At 37.7% G+C, this 15,625-nt stretch overlaps 1 protein-coding gene across 1 annotated transcript in view; it reads right to left on the minus strand.

Moving 5' to 3' along the window:
* The window catches only part of GABBR2 (gamma-aminobutyric acid type B receptor subunit 2), a 449,900-nt gene that overhangs the window by 344,473 nt on the left and 89,802 nt on the right, over positions 1-15,625 (minus strand). The window contains exon 2 of the mRNA XM_015854241.2: positions 891-1,028. Coding sequence (XP_015709727.1) covers positions 891-1,028 — 138 coding nt within the window. The remainder of the gene's footprint in view (positions 1-890; positions 1,029-15,625) is intronic.

Below are 15,625 nucleotides of genomic sequence, written 5' to 3' on the forward strand. Positions count from 1 at the left end.
TACTCAGATCATCATCTTCACAAATTTGATTATGCTTCATTTGTTCATTCTACACTCATCTCAGTGAGTATTCCAGGTGGAAAAGAGGTGTCTGTTTGCAAGAGACACCTCAGATAATTATTACTGTGTAGAAAATTAACAATATATATGTATTTTTATCTTTGGGTAATATGGAGTAAGAAGTCAGGGCTGTGCCACAGCTGAAAAGCAAAACTTCGGCCTGAACAGATATCAACCTAAAGATCATCACTGGGCAGATGACTGAAGAAACGGAGAAAATCACACTGCTATCATCTGCATTTTAAAGATTAGTATTAATAAATTCTGGCTCCTCAGCAGAAGAACCTTTCCACAAACTTGACCTTTGAGAAAGTCAGAAAGAACAGCTGGGAATAAATGTGCTCTGTAAGTCAAGTACTGAGATACTTATGCAGTTACTACTTACAATTTATGCACTGCTAACACTTTCAAAGTCAATAGGAATTATTGCATTATGATTGAGTAGAAACCGTGTAAACCCTAGTGTATCATATTTTAAGGACTGATGAGTTGTTTCCTCTAGCTTCAGTTAAAGCCTAGATTTGCTCACCTAGCATGACAAAACTTAAAATAAGTTTACTTTTTGAGATAGATCTAATTAATTTTACCCAATCTGCTGAGATGCACAACTTTCACCCCATATTCTCATATTTTTTGAGCTCAATGTCATTCCTTAAAAATCTAAAGCTGCATAGAAGTGGCTGCTCTTCACACACTGACCTTCAAAACTGTTGTAGAGTAAATCACATAAGATGTTAAGTTTAAAAAACATTAAGTACTAAGATTCTTTTTTAAAAAAGACAGAGGTACAAAATAGTCAGCACTTCAATATAATCAATTCCATGTCTTACCTGAACCAAATTCCATCCTTTTAGAGATTCGGCAATGATAGAGGTAACAGTTGCACACACACCACCAAAAACCATCAGGTGATTAGGTCCATATTTTATTGCATCATAGAAGGCTTTGAGTCCTTTTGCATTGTCACACTGGAAAACAAAACAAGAGAGGCAATATTTACTACCACAAATAACATTATTTAGTAAGAAATAAACTAATGGGCAAGGAAAAATTTGAGGAGTAGCAATTCAATTGTATAATTTATAAAATCTTTTGGCCCAAACAAGAAAAGCTTGAGCACTCTGGAATGCTAGCAGCCTGAAACAAACAAATACACACACACACAAACACTTAAAAAAAAAATAAAACACAAAAACAAAACAAACAAAAAGAAAAAAAAATAGAAAATCTCTCCTTATGTCACTCAAAATGTTGATGTTTTCTTTCTATACCAAAGCCAGGATATCTGAACTGTGATATCACCTTTTGACAAATAATTTAAACAAGAAAACAAAGAAAATATTATTGAAACTTAAAAAAAAAAAAAAACAAAAACAAACAAAAAAAAAAACCAAAAAAAAACCAACCCTGGAATATAGCAGTAGATTTCAGTAGAACACTACTGAAGATGAAGGAAAGTTTAACATCACTTCCTGTAACTGCTTATAAAGCTTGTAAAGTCCATCTAAGTAATCACTCCCCTCATGGCCCCCAGTCAACACTTTATATGTATAATATTACCATTCAGTCCAAAATATGTACAACTCTGCAGTGATATATACAGCCTGTCATTCAGAAAGACAACAAAAAATCCTTAACAAAAATGTCAAAATAGTAAACTTCTAAAGTGCCAGGAATTAACCTATCTGAAAAAGATATGCATTTCAGTCCTTGACTGGACTCATAATAACTTACACAGACTCAGTTTCATTCATGAACTTGCAGAAACGTATTAATAAAACATGTAACGGAAGTTCAGAATTTGATTCCAAACTGTTCTGGAAGTCAGTCTACCAAAAAGGTTTTAATGTTAGCTGCCCTTGTTCCAGCAGTAGCCACACTCCTTCACTGTTGTTTGTTTTTCTGTAGTTTTATTTATTTATTTTAAACAATATCCTCTGCCCTCTCTTCGCTCCTGCAGAATCTTTACATAAATTATTGTACACCAACCTCCAATATTTCATTGTACCAATTCAATAAAACAGCTCATTTGCTATCAGCATCCAAGTACTCATTGTTTTCTATTCAGCTAAAAGAATAAAGATTTTGCATAAGACTCTTGCAAGCTTATATTAATCTTCTTACTGAATTGATACACTAAAAGAAAAATTATTCTCTTTGCGAGTTACTTGCAAGAATAGAATTACTGCTCTTACTATTCAGAAGGATACAGATAACTACTGCACAGGCTTCAAAATTGCATAATATAGTGCGATTTTTTTTTCTTATTACAGAAAAACAAACAACACTTGGTATGGCAGAGGCTCCCTTGACAGTCTGATGGATTGTTAGCAAGCCCAGAATATGAAAGAATCAAGGCTATGATCAGGCACTGCCCTCCATCCTTACTCCCCCATCTCCTACTTAAAAATCAGTTTATTCCAACTGCAGCTAGACTGCTGTACTGCTATTTTACTTTTATAAGCAATCAAGGACATTAGAGCTTCAAGAATATAAACTTGTCTGAAGCCTTTCCCCTCATCCACCCATTTCAAACTGCAGTGAGATTACTGGTTTTGCATCAACTTAAAACCAGACAACATAATTCATGTTTGCATTGTCAATAATCACTTTAAGAAATACATATATGAAATAAGGAGAATGTCGATAGCAAAATAACAGTTGGAAGCCGTAGCCCACAAAAAAGCTACATGTAAGAAGTTACAAAGATGTAAAATTCCGCGTTCTAAGTGGCAAAGACTTACAATCTGCAACCTGAAGTAAAATTCACACTAAAATTTGCCTTTACATTACAGAACATCGAGACATTCTGTAACTTCTATTTGTCTACAAAATATTTCTCACTGCAGTAAAGCCATCTTATGTAGTTGTAAGGCTGCCAGTGGGTCGATTTTCTGGAAGGTTCGGAATTGTGTCATGTAGACTTTTTCCATTCTTATTTATTTCCTCTCTGTACATTTATAAAGATGCTTACATGAAAACAGCACTTTCCCAGACACAAAGCATTTCTGTCTGGAAGACATTTAAAAACTCTTTTTTCCTCTATCGAACTGTTAAGAGTCACACAGCAGAGATATGTTACCAATCACTCCAAAATATGTACAACACACGAGGTTCTGCTGCCTAAGATTCAGTTACAAGCTGTAATGCTATAACATGATGGAAAGTACAGTAATAATTGTGGGGCAGCAAAATCTTTGGCTACAAGTGAAGACAAGCAAAAAGGCAGCAGCTGTAGTCGCAGAACAAACAAAAGAAGTTGCTTACCCTCAGTTGGAAGCCCTGAGACCTCCAGAAAGATACCCTTGCCTCCCCTGCCAACTCTTAAATGAGGTCTGGGGAGGGGAGGATCTTGGCTCCACCCCTTCTGGTCACTCAGCAGCATTGCCTGCACCTGAGCTCCCCTGGGTTAGCCCTGCCTTTCCACCAGGTACTCAATCACTGCTTCATAACTCTGCATTTCCACTACACAAGCCTACCGTGCTGTCACCTTTGCACATTCATCCTGGCTAGTCTTCGCTCTCTGCCTCTTAGGCTACCACAATTAATTACAGGAGTTAGTCTATTCCTTGATCAAAATTACCAAAATAGTTCAATACATGCCTCAGAGATGAAGAAAAGGAACCGAGTACTGTAATTGGCCACAACTGGATGGAAGCAAGAGGACGGAAAAAAAAAAAAAAAAAAAAAAAAAAAAAGAAAAAAAAAAGGTAACGTTGGGAGAAAACAGACTTTCACATTTGTTTAATGTCACATTTCACAACACATACCATATATAACATTCTTCCTTGCAAGCAACTGAACAGTCTGTCACAAGCATTAAAAAGTAAACATTCAGATAAAGTTAATAGCTTTAAGGAGCCAGAGAGACAAGCTGTTACAAAGGCTTCCCGCTGTCTCTAGTCTGAAGAATGTATCCCCATACCTTTTATAATACAACTTTTTCAGAGATCCCAAACCCTGTCACTGCTCACCATCATCTATTGCCAAGCTCTAACATATGCCTAAAGGTAGGCAATGTTGTTGAAAGGCAACAAGATCAGACCACAGAGATGCCCACCCTATAACCAATCTGAATTGCTCTCATCAAGTGACTACAACTAAGTTCAAGAGCAACGCTTTGTAGAAATCTAATTACAATTCAACAAAAGCATGCATAAGAACCAAAACTCATAGAAAATGGAGACTACAGAGTCCTGGCCACATGCATATGACAAGAAGCTGACTGTGTTATTAATTTGAGTGTGACTAACAGCAATGAAGATGAAAGAATCCCTAATAAAAAGTCAAAAATTGAAACAATTAAAAATATCACCCAAAGGAGATGGTGCTGTTTTTGCTCTTCCACCTAAATTGACAATAATGTCTCTATTTTACTGAGCTGAACTGCAGCCAGCTCGCTTTTGACTCATGTATAATAAGAGACAGACGTGCTGCATGGTTGAACTTGACTGCACATTAAAACAGCATGGTTGCAATGCATTTGGCTGGAGACATTTATGACTATAATTGTACCTTCAAGTACACGTGATTTAGTGCATGAGAGAGTTTTCTTTGGAAGAACGGGTTTGAAGCCACTCATCCCAAACACGTTAACTGTTTTGCTTAGCTTCAGTCAAGAGCTGGAAATAAGATGTGTACAAATAGAAAACAAACATATTAATGAGTAATTATATTAAATGTATCCCTTAACACACTGATGTGGTACAGATTGTATGGGCAGTTCTCACTGAGAAACATAAGCACACCAACAAGCAAGATATATGAGGAATTCTACATCTCACCAAGACAAAGACTTATCACAGATGGCACCTCACAAAATTTCCATTTCCAAGGAAACAGAATCACATATTTCAATTAGAAAAACAGACAGATCAACTGCTACATAGGAGAGGAGTTAAATGAGTTTGGGGACTGAAGTGTTAACCTTTCTGAACCTTCTTTGAAGGAATCTGGCAAATAAGATTTCTACCAAGAAAGGAATCAGAATAAACAGGAAGAACATCCTGCCTGAAGGGTTATAGGTGCACAAGAACAAGAAACCTCTCTGGGGAATACAGCATGGCAGCTGAGATCAAAAGAAAGACCTTCTTGGATGTGTCCAAAGGGTGAAAGACCTTCTTGGATGTGTCCAAAGGGTAATGGCTGCACAGAACCATAGAAAAGTGCATAGCCCTGAAGCCACAAGAAGCTGAATTGTCCTCTGTCTCCTAAGAGGGCTGCCTGGCAGACAGAATGATATCAGGGTATACTTTCAAAGCCTCAGAACCACAAGAGTGACGCACTGCTAATCCTCAGTGTGGAGAGTAGGGATTTGCATGGGTCTGATGTTTCATGTTTGCTGACTCCTACTGCATTGACAGGTCTGAACAGTTAAAGGATTAGTAGGAGAACTGGTACCTGCAACTTGATTTAGTTAGATTTACAAATAGCCATGAAAATGCTCGTGAACTGATGCATGATTATATTCAGATTTCTAGTTACTGAATGTCCAGGTGTTTCTCAGTTAGCCATATTCTAGCACAACTCTACTTGTCAGAGTAAAACAAAACCTGAAGAATTGTTTTGGTATTTATTAAGCTTCTGAATACTTAGGTTATAGATCCCTTATGGTTAGAAAGAATAACCCACAGCTGTCATCTGCATATTGAAATATCAGACTATTTCAAATGATATGAGAGCTTTCAGCAACATTCTGCACTGAATACCATCAAAGGGAAGCAAATGTTCATAAATGTCTGATGAGACCTCTTTGAACAGTTACAAAGCATTATTCCCACCCTTCACAAAATCTTGCTCAGGAACTAACTCCACATTAAGCTAAGAGAAAGGAGCTAAGAGATGAAGAACACCAAAATGATTTTCATTTGGTTTTCATTCAGTATTAAAGTCATCAAGCAACAATAACAATTCAGTGAGGAATACATGGAAACTGTTCTGAGCTATACCAAAGGTCAACCAGATTAACATCCTGTGTCTGGGTTTACAGACAGGACATGCTTCTCTGAGGCAACATTCAGAGCCCAAAATTCCATTTGTTATTTTAATTGCTCTGGCTGGATTTTCCTTCCATAAGTTTGTTCAATGGCTCTTGAAACCACCACTTTGACATCCACAGCATCCCATGACAATGTAATTACTGACTGAAGGAAAAATAGCTTCCTCACATTTGTTCTAAAACTCTTCACACTATGCTACAGTACCAGTGAAACATCTTGTCATCAGATTTTTTAAAATTCACAAGTATATGAAAATAAATTGGATTCATTCAGAGATAATTAAAGCAAACAAAACCCAAATAGCCCCACAAATTTCCAAATATAGTCAGTGATGTTCACAGGAAGCACAAGTCACTGGTGGCTAGAATAGTGTTCTGGGAACACAGGGTTAAATGCTTGCCCTGTCCTTACATGCAGTGGATTTCAGTACTCTCTACCAGATCCACTATTCCTGTGTTCCCTATTTGAAACATTTCCCACAGTTATATCGGACTTTACCTCAAAACTGAATTTATCCCAAACTGCAGGCTCTTCTACACGATTTCTCTATCATTTTAATTACTAGCAATCAGACTTCATTCTGATAGAGGAATTTGGCAGAGAAGGACTTAATTTACTCAGTGAAATATTTCCCAGTAAAACAATCCTCTCAAGTTGACATCTTTCTATTTGTCATACTTTGGAATTTTCTCTATATACCCCATTACCTTGTTAGCTGTACAGGGAACAGTTCACAGTGCTACCAGAAAGGGACTGCTGTTTAACATCCCATTTAATAACATCTATTTTGCCTCTGGTACCACCTGTCTCTTCATAAATCACTGGTTCCATTGCAGTGTTGACAAGTAACTATTTTGTCAGCACTTTCTCTAAAAGACAGTCTGAACAACTTTTGAAGATTTACCTTCTTGCCCAATGTCATTTACTTTTTCTTAGTTCACTACTACTGGGACCTGAATCCATTCAGCAAAATAGATAAAAATTTCTTGCCTCTCCCTATACAAGGAGTATATGTATGTAGGTCACTCTGAAAGTAACATCTCCTATTTATTTCCATGGTAACTAGAACAGATACAAAAAGCACAATGACGCTGTTTGATAAAGCAAATTCTCATCTACAAAACACCATTTTTCAACAGTCTCCAACAGTAGCTATGCACTTCACCAGGGATGAGCAAGAGCCTGCATGCTGCACTCATAAAACTCGTCACCAGTGGAAGTGAGATTCTGTTGCTGTCACCACTGCTGAAACACACCACCTACTGTCTCAAGGCTCTGACATCCACTGTTTGGTCTCCACCAGTGTTCAGCATGCATCATTGAATGTGAATGGGTGCCAGTTTTACCACATGGAGGAATTCAATGTCACACCTTTACTTCATATGCGCTTCCATGTCAGACACCATGGTGCCAGACTGCCCCTTAGCTGCCATCTGTCGCACAGAAGCAAAAAGTAATGGGATACTGGTGGAAAGGTCCAACCTCTACTGCCATACCACCAACACCTGCCTCTAATGTTGTGGGCTAACATCATAAAATGGGAGGCACTGCTTTTGAAGGAGCCTTCATATTTTCTCCATCTCTCTTTTTAAGTTACCTGTTTTCATTTATATAGCTTATATTTTCTGCCTTTTTAGTAGTTCCTCTAGAATAAAATATTTACACAGGATGACTCCACTTTAAGTACTCCAACACAAAATATAATAGAAGGGTAAAAAACAAACAAACAGATAAATCCTACACAATAAAAACCAACCCTGCCTAAGTTTCCACCAAGATTAAACAGGCAGTAAGACTAGAGATGAATCTGAATTCCTCCTTTTGCACTTTGGTTCAGCTTGGAAGTTGAAGCCTCTCCTCAAAGAAAGTTGAAGTCTTTTTTTATCTATAACTGTTACACAGACAAATGTTCAGAAGGCCTTCAAGAAACATTTTGCATGATATGAAGAGATATTGTTTCAATTACATGACTGTATTGTGTTTGCATGGAAAGATTTTCTAAGGTGGGAATGGACTCTGTGAGCAGAGCCTAACTGCTGCCCTATGTCAGATCAGAACCAGCTCCAAAAAGGAAACGATGCTGATCAGAGCTGAGTTGTGAACATGTAAAAGAACAGAATAAGTAAATAAATAAATAAATAAAATGCTGGGTAGCTAGAAACCATCTAAGTCAACAGATTTCAGTATATATATAAATTACCCCACGACCTCTATATCTTGCAGGACCACTTCATGGTCTTAAGGCAATGTCGTCAACAGCAACAATGAGAAGCAACTTCCTTCTAGGATTTACCCCCCCTCCAAATAATGGGGATTTTAATTTTTTTCTTTTATACTTCTCTCTAACAGGATTTTCAGCTTAATTTCAACTGACTGTAATAATGCCTTTTGTTTTTGGGATGATGGCTCCTTCTTCAGTGGCTCAAGATGCATTCATAAACACAGATAATTCACTGAACCCAAGGACCCCACTTTCAAATGCCAGTATGCTTCTCCTCTGCACAGATAAGCCCTTATGAGTAATTTTAAAGGGCCCATTGCATTCCTTTCTCTAGCTGTAACAATAATCAAATGCAGTAGTAGGTCTGTGCCAAAATGAATTTTGAAATTCAGGTAACACTGACCAAGATTTCTCATTCTAAATGTCTCATTAACATCTCATTTTGAATTGCTAATGGAAATCTAACACTTGGGCCAAAGCCTTAGAGAGATCCTATTGTTCAGCATGCTCAATTAGCCAGATCCCTCACTATAACTTATTGAGTTCTCCTAGATTATTCTGCAGCTGGGCCCATCATCTAACTAGAATGAAATTGGTGTTGATTGAAATATTCCTGGGCCAGAGGGTTTTTATAGCATCTGCACTATGTCTGATCACCTGTAATATTTAGTCCATTCTATTTAACTCATTCCCTTCTGCACTGATCCAATAATACTACAGAAAATATTTTTTGTAGATGTTTTCTAAATATCAGCATTGATTTAAAGGGTAAGTGTACACATACATAGTGCTCAGAATTTTTTTCCCAGTATCTTCCAAGCTGTGTATGGGCACCTGTACTCACATATTTATAACAAAAATACAAAAAAAGCAAACCTAAGCATTAGTACTGTCCAGCTTTTTCCCGACATTCCAGTGCTCAGATGATTACCAGATATTTTTGTCCATGGAATCATTCAAATTGAAAAAGACAGCTAAGATCATTTAGTCCAACCCCTAGCCCATCACCACCATCCCTTAGTGACACATCATGTTTTTCTTAACATCCCCAGGGATAGTGACCCCACCACCTCCCTGGGCAGCCCAAGCCACTGCCTCACCAATCTTCCAGAGAAGAATATTTTCCTAATATCCAACCTGACCCTCCCCAGCACAAGTTAAAGCCATTACCCCTTGTTCTATCCTTAGTTACCTGGGAGAAGTGGCCAAATATCAACAGGGAAATGAATATTTTTCTCATTTCTCCTTTTTCCATCCTGTATAATCTAAGCGTTTGTTGTTATGTTTTATGGAAATAAGTGGAATTATAAAAAAGCACAAAAGTTCGGAGGTATTGTGTAGGAAATGAAAATAATGAAAGATGTTTTAAAAGCAACAATAACAGCAACAAATAACACATCCTGTTCTTGAGAATAAGGTGGCTCAATTTTCTTCAGCTTTTCTAATTTTTACCAAAGTTCAATATCACAGTGATTTCTAATAAAGTAGGGAATTAATTTTAATTATTCATCAAGACAAAAATATCTCTGTTCTTTACTTGCAGCAAGAGGCTTTTTAAAACTCCCTTAGGAAATCAGTTGTGTTTTGGCATTTAAGTAACCGCAGAAGGTGCTAATTGTTTCAAACACTTGAGCCCCAAGATCATTATCACTTAAATTTATTGATGCAAACTACTTACTATTTTGCTACCTCACATTTTTGAGAAAAAGACATGTGCAGTAGTAGATTTACAGGGCATTTGCCAGTTGCAGCCCAAGTACAAAGCGAAATGCTAAGGGAGATAGTTTTGTCAGGCTCAACACAGAGTCACTAATGTCAACTGTGCAATTTGGTATTTGCCTCATTTGGTGCCTTCATGTTTCTTCTTCTTCCCCTAATTCAGTACACTTTATTTTCTCACTTTTAAAAATAAACTCTATTTTCACAGACCATTCCAGATTTAGTCACAATCAGCTAAAATATATCAGTTACTTTTCCTTTGTTCCATGAAAGATGCCATTTTAGAATTTAGGGGGAAAAAAAAAAAGGCAATAGAAGTAAAAAGATGCACCATCACATGTGAATGTGTGCTTTTTCCTCCCATATCTGGTGCATAAACACTGTAAAAGGTAAAGCTTTCAATATAAACAATCAAAAGAATCAAAACAATTTGCTTTTCCCAAAGTTCTCATTTTCATGCCTATAACTGACAAGATAAAATTTGTTCATTTCTGTATAGTGCCTTGAACAACATACTACCTGAATGAAACTAAATTCAATAAGATATCGACTACAGGTTAAATGCTTGTCCTTAATCATGCTTTGATGATTTCACAAAGACACTGTACTTTACAGAGTTTGATATACTGAAAGTGACACAACTTTTAAATGCAGCTATGCTCTCTGCAGTACGTAAGAGGACACAGAAGAGAAAAGAATATAGAAGTCCAAATTTATGAATAACAATCAGGAAGCTCTTGCAGATGGAAAAAAAATGGAACCATACTAGAATAAACCATCTGAAGTAACAACAACATGCATTATAGTATGTCTGACTTCCCACTCTTGAGTAATAAGCTGCACTGAAACTGAGATGGAAGTACAATGATGTTCTGAAGAATCACTTGACCCTCAGCAATCAGTAAGAACCAGTTGTGAGGGAAGTCTGATAAACAAAGTCTTTTTCATAACCAACTCACTCCTGGAAAAGACTGATTTTATAAGGGTTAAAATAAATAAATCTTTATTCTAGATAATTTTATGACATGAAATTAAACATTATTGCTGTGTAAAGATGTGGAAAAAGATCTCTTGAATTACTTTCTGGTTATAAGTGTTATACTGAAATAAAATGTGCCTTCATCATACAGAAAAAGGGCCTGTCTCAGTGTGCGCAATTACACAAGTTTCTAAATAAACAATCACTGAGGAGGACAAGAGGAATAGATGAATCTGGGAGCCTTCAGAACTGCTCTGACAGCAGTTGGTTACTTAGAAAATGTGAGATCTCTTCAGCTACCACAACAATATCTGCAACTTCCTTGGGAATATATTTGAATTCTAAAGAAGTTCTGAATGCATGTGGTATTTTTGACAAATAAGACTGAACTCCCTTCCTTTAGAGGAAAATCTTGTTCATGAAGATGTTAAGTGGCACAAATTAGATTAGCACCCAGAATGGATATTTCTGAAGCCACATTGTTTGAAATTCTTTTCTTTTTTCCCACAGTAAGAATTTTGAAAACACTTTAAAAGGGGTTAATAAATTAAGAATGGTAAAAATAAATTTCTTGACCCAAAGGTTAAGAAATTCATATATGATATCCTTCACTGTATCTCTGTGTTTTAATTAAAATAATTTTATGCTGTAAAACAGCTGAACTTTGTCTACAGTGCAGTAAATGCTGCTGAGCTATTTTATTTAAGGAGGAATAACGTGTGTTCAGTTGGATAAGATACCACTTAAGTTAGCGTATAAAGGTCAAATGAAATTCATAATATGCTTTCATTTGAATTACAGCATCAGAATATGCCAACTTACAATTTCATAGAAGTCTTAAACTGCACATGGACAGAGCACATAGGTATTTCCTAGGTTCATGCTCCCTTTCCCCAGTGACCTTTTTTCTCTACCTGGGTGAAAAAGAGATAAATAAATAACACTGAATAGTGGCTTAAGATTGTCTTAATTTAGCTTAACATACTGAATATCTCTAGTAGGTGGAAAATTCCTGTGGTGGCTGCAGTACTCTAGAACTTAGTGACCTGAGGATCTTTATGCAGTGGAAATTTTTACAAATTATATTACTCACAGGAGAACTTAAGATTATTGGGAATGTTTTGGAAAATTGGGACCTTTAAATCAATGGGTAAGAAATGGTACTCATATCCACGGTCAGGCAGAGACATCCTGCAGCAAAAAGTTCTCCAGTACCTGAGAGACTAAAACGTGCTATTGGTTTAAAATTATTGCGACCAAGTTGTGCCATAATGGTGTATTATCTGTTTCCTGTATAAGCCTTTTCAGAGTTCAGAATGAAGGCAGAGAGCAACAGAGACATCCCAAAGGGATCAAATAAATTAACACAAACTTGAGGTGTTGTGGACTCAGCTCCAGCAAATGAGTAGGCCTGGAAGGGCATGGAGATATTGGAATGGAAATAAAATTCAAAACGACTCAAACTTCACACAATGGCCAGGGTTATCACAAGTATGTCATCAAGCCTTCAATTCAATAACTTGCCAAATTGGTTTGAGCGCTACCCTTTTAAATGCTCAACTTGATCTACTGTAAAGGGTCTAAAGTGCAAGAGGTATGAAAGGCAGCTGAGGTCCCTGTGTTGGCTCAGTGCAGAGCAGACGAGCTGAGGGGAGGCCTGATGGCAGCTGCAGCTCCTCACAAGGAGCTCTGGTCTGTGTGACAGCAACAGGACCCGAGGAAACGGCATGGAGCTGTGCCAGGGGAGGGGCAGCTGGGGGTGAGGGAAAGGGTCTGCACCAGAGGGCAGTGGGCATGGCCCTGAGCTCTGATTTTTGGGTGGTGCTGTGTGGAGCCAGGAGTCGGGCTCAGTGATCGTTATGGGTCCCTCCCAGTTCAGCATATTCTGTGATTCTACTTTGGCTTAATATGCCAGGAAATTAATTGAGATTAGGAATCACCTCAAAAACAAGGAATGATCAAGTCTGTCTTAATTGTGAATGCAACAGGAGCGTAAATGGATGCATTCCTTTAACATCAAAGCTACGCAAACAAGATATCGTCTTGGTGCTGCAAATTGCTGCAAAGAGCTGTTCCTATCTAGGATCAAGACAAGTGTGCAGATTGCCGAATAAATCCTGAGCATTTGCATTTAACAGCGTGATATGTGATTTCTGTAAGCAGAATGACCAATGCTCTTCCCCTTTGGAGTATCTACGGGGAACTTTAATTAAGCTTGCTAAACGCACAGCATTACTCACCTTAATGCATCAGCTCTTGGGGTTTTCCCCTGTGTGCTCCAGAAAAAAATAAGATATGGATAAGTCAAAGAGAGCTGAGCAGTGTGCAGGTGAAATACCCAGAGTACATTGATCAAATCTGCATTCACCCCCAAATCAACCAGCTGTCTCAAAGCAAATATGTTCAGTGCCAGTCTGGAAACTGCAAACAACCCACAATAAGACCTGCTAGTTTGTCTAATGTCTAAGTGTGCTATCATTTGTTATCAAGTCCCAAAATCATCTCCCTCAGATATGTATTAGTAAATCCTGCTGGTTTTTGTTTGTTTTTTAATAACTCACTTCTACAGCAAATCTCATTGAAACGCACCAGGAAGAACTTCCTAACCAGTAAATCCTCTGTCACTTGTTTAATTACTTTCAGGATATGGCTACATTTGGCACCTCGCTGATTGTTGCTATTCATTTGGCACATAATTCTCTGCTAGACACTGCAAGCACTAGGCAAGTGCTTGAATAGAATTTGTGGCTATGTAAGTTGGCCTTTTTGACTTAACTAAACTCTACTAAACTCTAAATTGAGAAACATTACCAAATTATCATAGTGAAAGATTCTCAGACTAATTTATTACCTGCATGGACAAACAGATCAGTTTTTTTCTATCTACTAATAAGACCTCCCTGCCTTTAAAATGATTTTGCCAGACACACTCAGTCTTAACTAACCCAGACGAAGAAAGAATCATAAAAATATCAAGCTACTTGAGGACAGCCTGCTTTCTGTTACACTGTGTACTCCAACAGATCTAAATTGCTTTAAGATTGCACGGGGAACTGAGCAGATTCTTGACATCCGTTTTCCAAGTATGTACCGACTGTCACCCAGAATCCTAACAGGTTGAAATGGTATCAAATGATAATAGGACGATTTTAATCATTTTGTCAAGCACAGCTGACACTACACTGTCAAGTTCTGAAAGAAGTACTTTGTAAAGCTTTAGACCTATTTTATTTCTTGCTGTGGTATCATAAGGGGGGAAAAGTGTGAATGACTCAAATTTTTTGTGGTGGTTTTTTTTAGGTGACAAACTGAAGGTGAAATATTAAATCAACAATGACCCTGCCCAAGGAAACATTCCTTAAAATAAACTATGCTCTGAATACCTTAATAGATTTCAAGTGCTTTGCTTAAAATATGACACTCCAAATGCCCCAAGGGGAGATAAGAGGTCACTGTCATTAACTCTTCTGGTACAAAAAGACCATGCAATAAAAGAGACCTAAATAGGTTTACTATTGGCTATATGAACTTCCATAAAGAATCACTGCTGTGGAAAATGGTGGTGGCGCAGGAGGGACAGATAACATCTACTCCCAAACCAGTAGCAAAATGTACACTTGTACAAGCAAGCTTGTATGATGGTTTCAGAAAGCAAGTTTTGAGGAAGTATGACAGCAGATGCACCATAGTTCTGCAACAGACGTGGCACCATAGCTACAAGGAAAAGGTTTTTATATAGAGCGTGGTTAGAAAATATGACCTGAATGCTACTCATCCGCAACCATGTGAGGAGAGCTTATGTGAGTGGCAAAGTGTGTTTGACTAATTACAGTGGATATCGATAATTGAAATATAAGTCTGCTAACTCCGCAGTGAGGCAGATGAGAAAATTTCACATTATCCTTTCTATTTTGGCAAATCATATATACATACGTGTGTGTGATGGCACGTACACACATGGGCAGGGGTAGGAGAAGGACAGCAGCTTTAATGGCTGACATAGATCTTCCTGCAGTGCTAATTTGACTGCTATGCATTAAGGGTGAACAACAGTACAGCAGTTAAAAGGAGACGCTTTTTCCAATTTCCCTCTTGTCTTGCCTTTAGGAAGATGATAATTTACCATCAAACTTTCTATATCCAGTTTTTAAGAAACCCAGAAGAAACCAAAAAAATCCACTAGTATCTGCAAAGAAACAGAGCTGGAAGAAAATTCACTTGCTGAGCTGTTGCGTAAGTGCTGATGAATAGTATCTCATGTACTGGTTTATGAGAATAGGGACAGCTCCTTTCTCAGCCCAAGTGGAGACTGCATTCCCTAGTAGCAAAAAAGCCAGTAAAACTGAGGGAGAGGTTCCCCCAGTGCCTTCTACTTACACTGCTAGATGTAAACCAGAGGGAGACTGAGCAGAACACTGGCTTCCTTCCAGTGTGCTCAAGACTTACTTTCAGCTATTACATGAGTTATAAGATTGGAGACTCACACCCACACTGAAGAAGAAAGGAGACAGGCAAAGATTTTATTAATCATAAAATGCACAATATTAACGTGGATTTGGGTGGCATATGGTGTGCTGGCACGCAAACATGTGCCTGAGCAGGGGAAAAAAAAAAGTTGTTGTATGTCACCTCAACCACACAGGCTTA

Source organism: Coturnix japonica, chromosome 2 (genome assembly GCF_001577835.2).
Source record: "Coturnix japonica isolate 7356 chromosome 2, Coturnix japonica 2.1, whole genome shotgun sequence".
Lineage (NCBI taxonomy): Eukaryota > Metazoa > Chordata > Aves > Galliformes > Phasianidae > Coturnix > Coturnix japonica.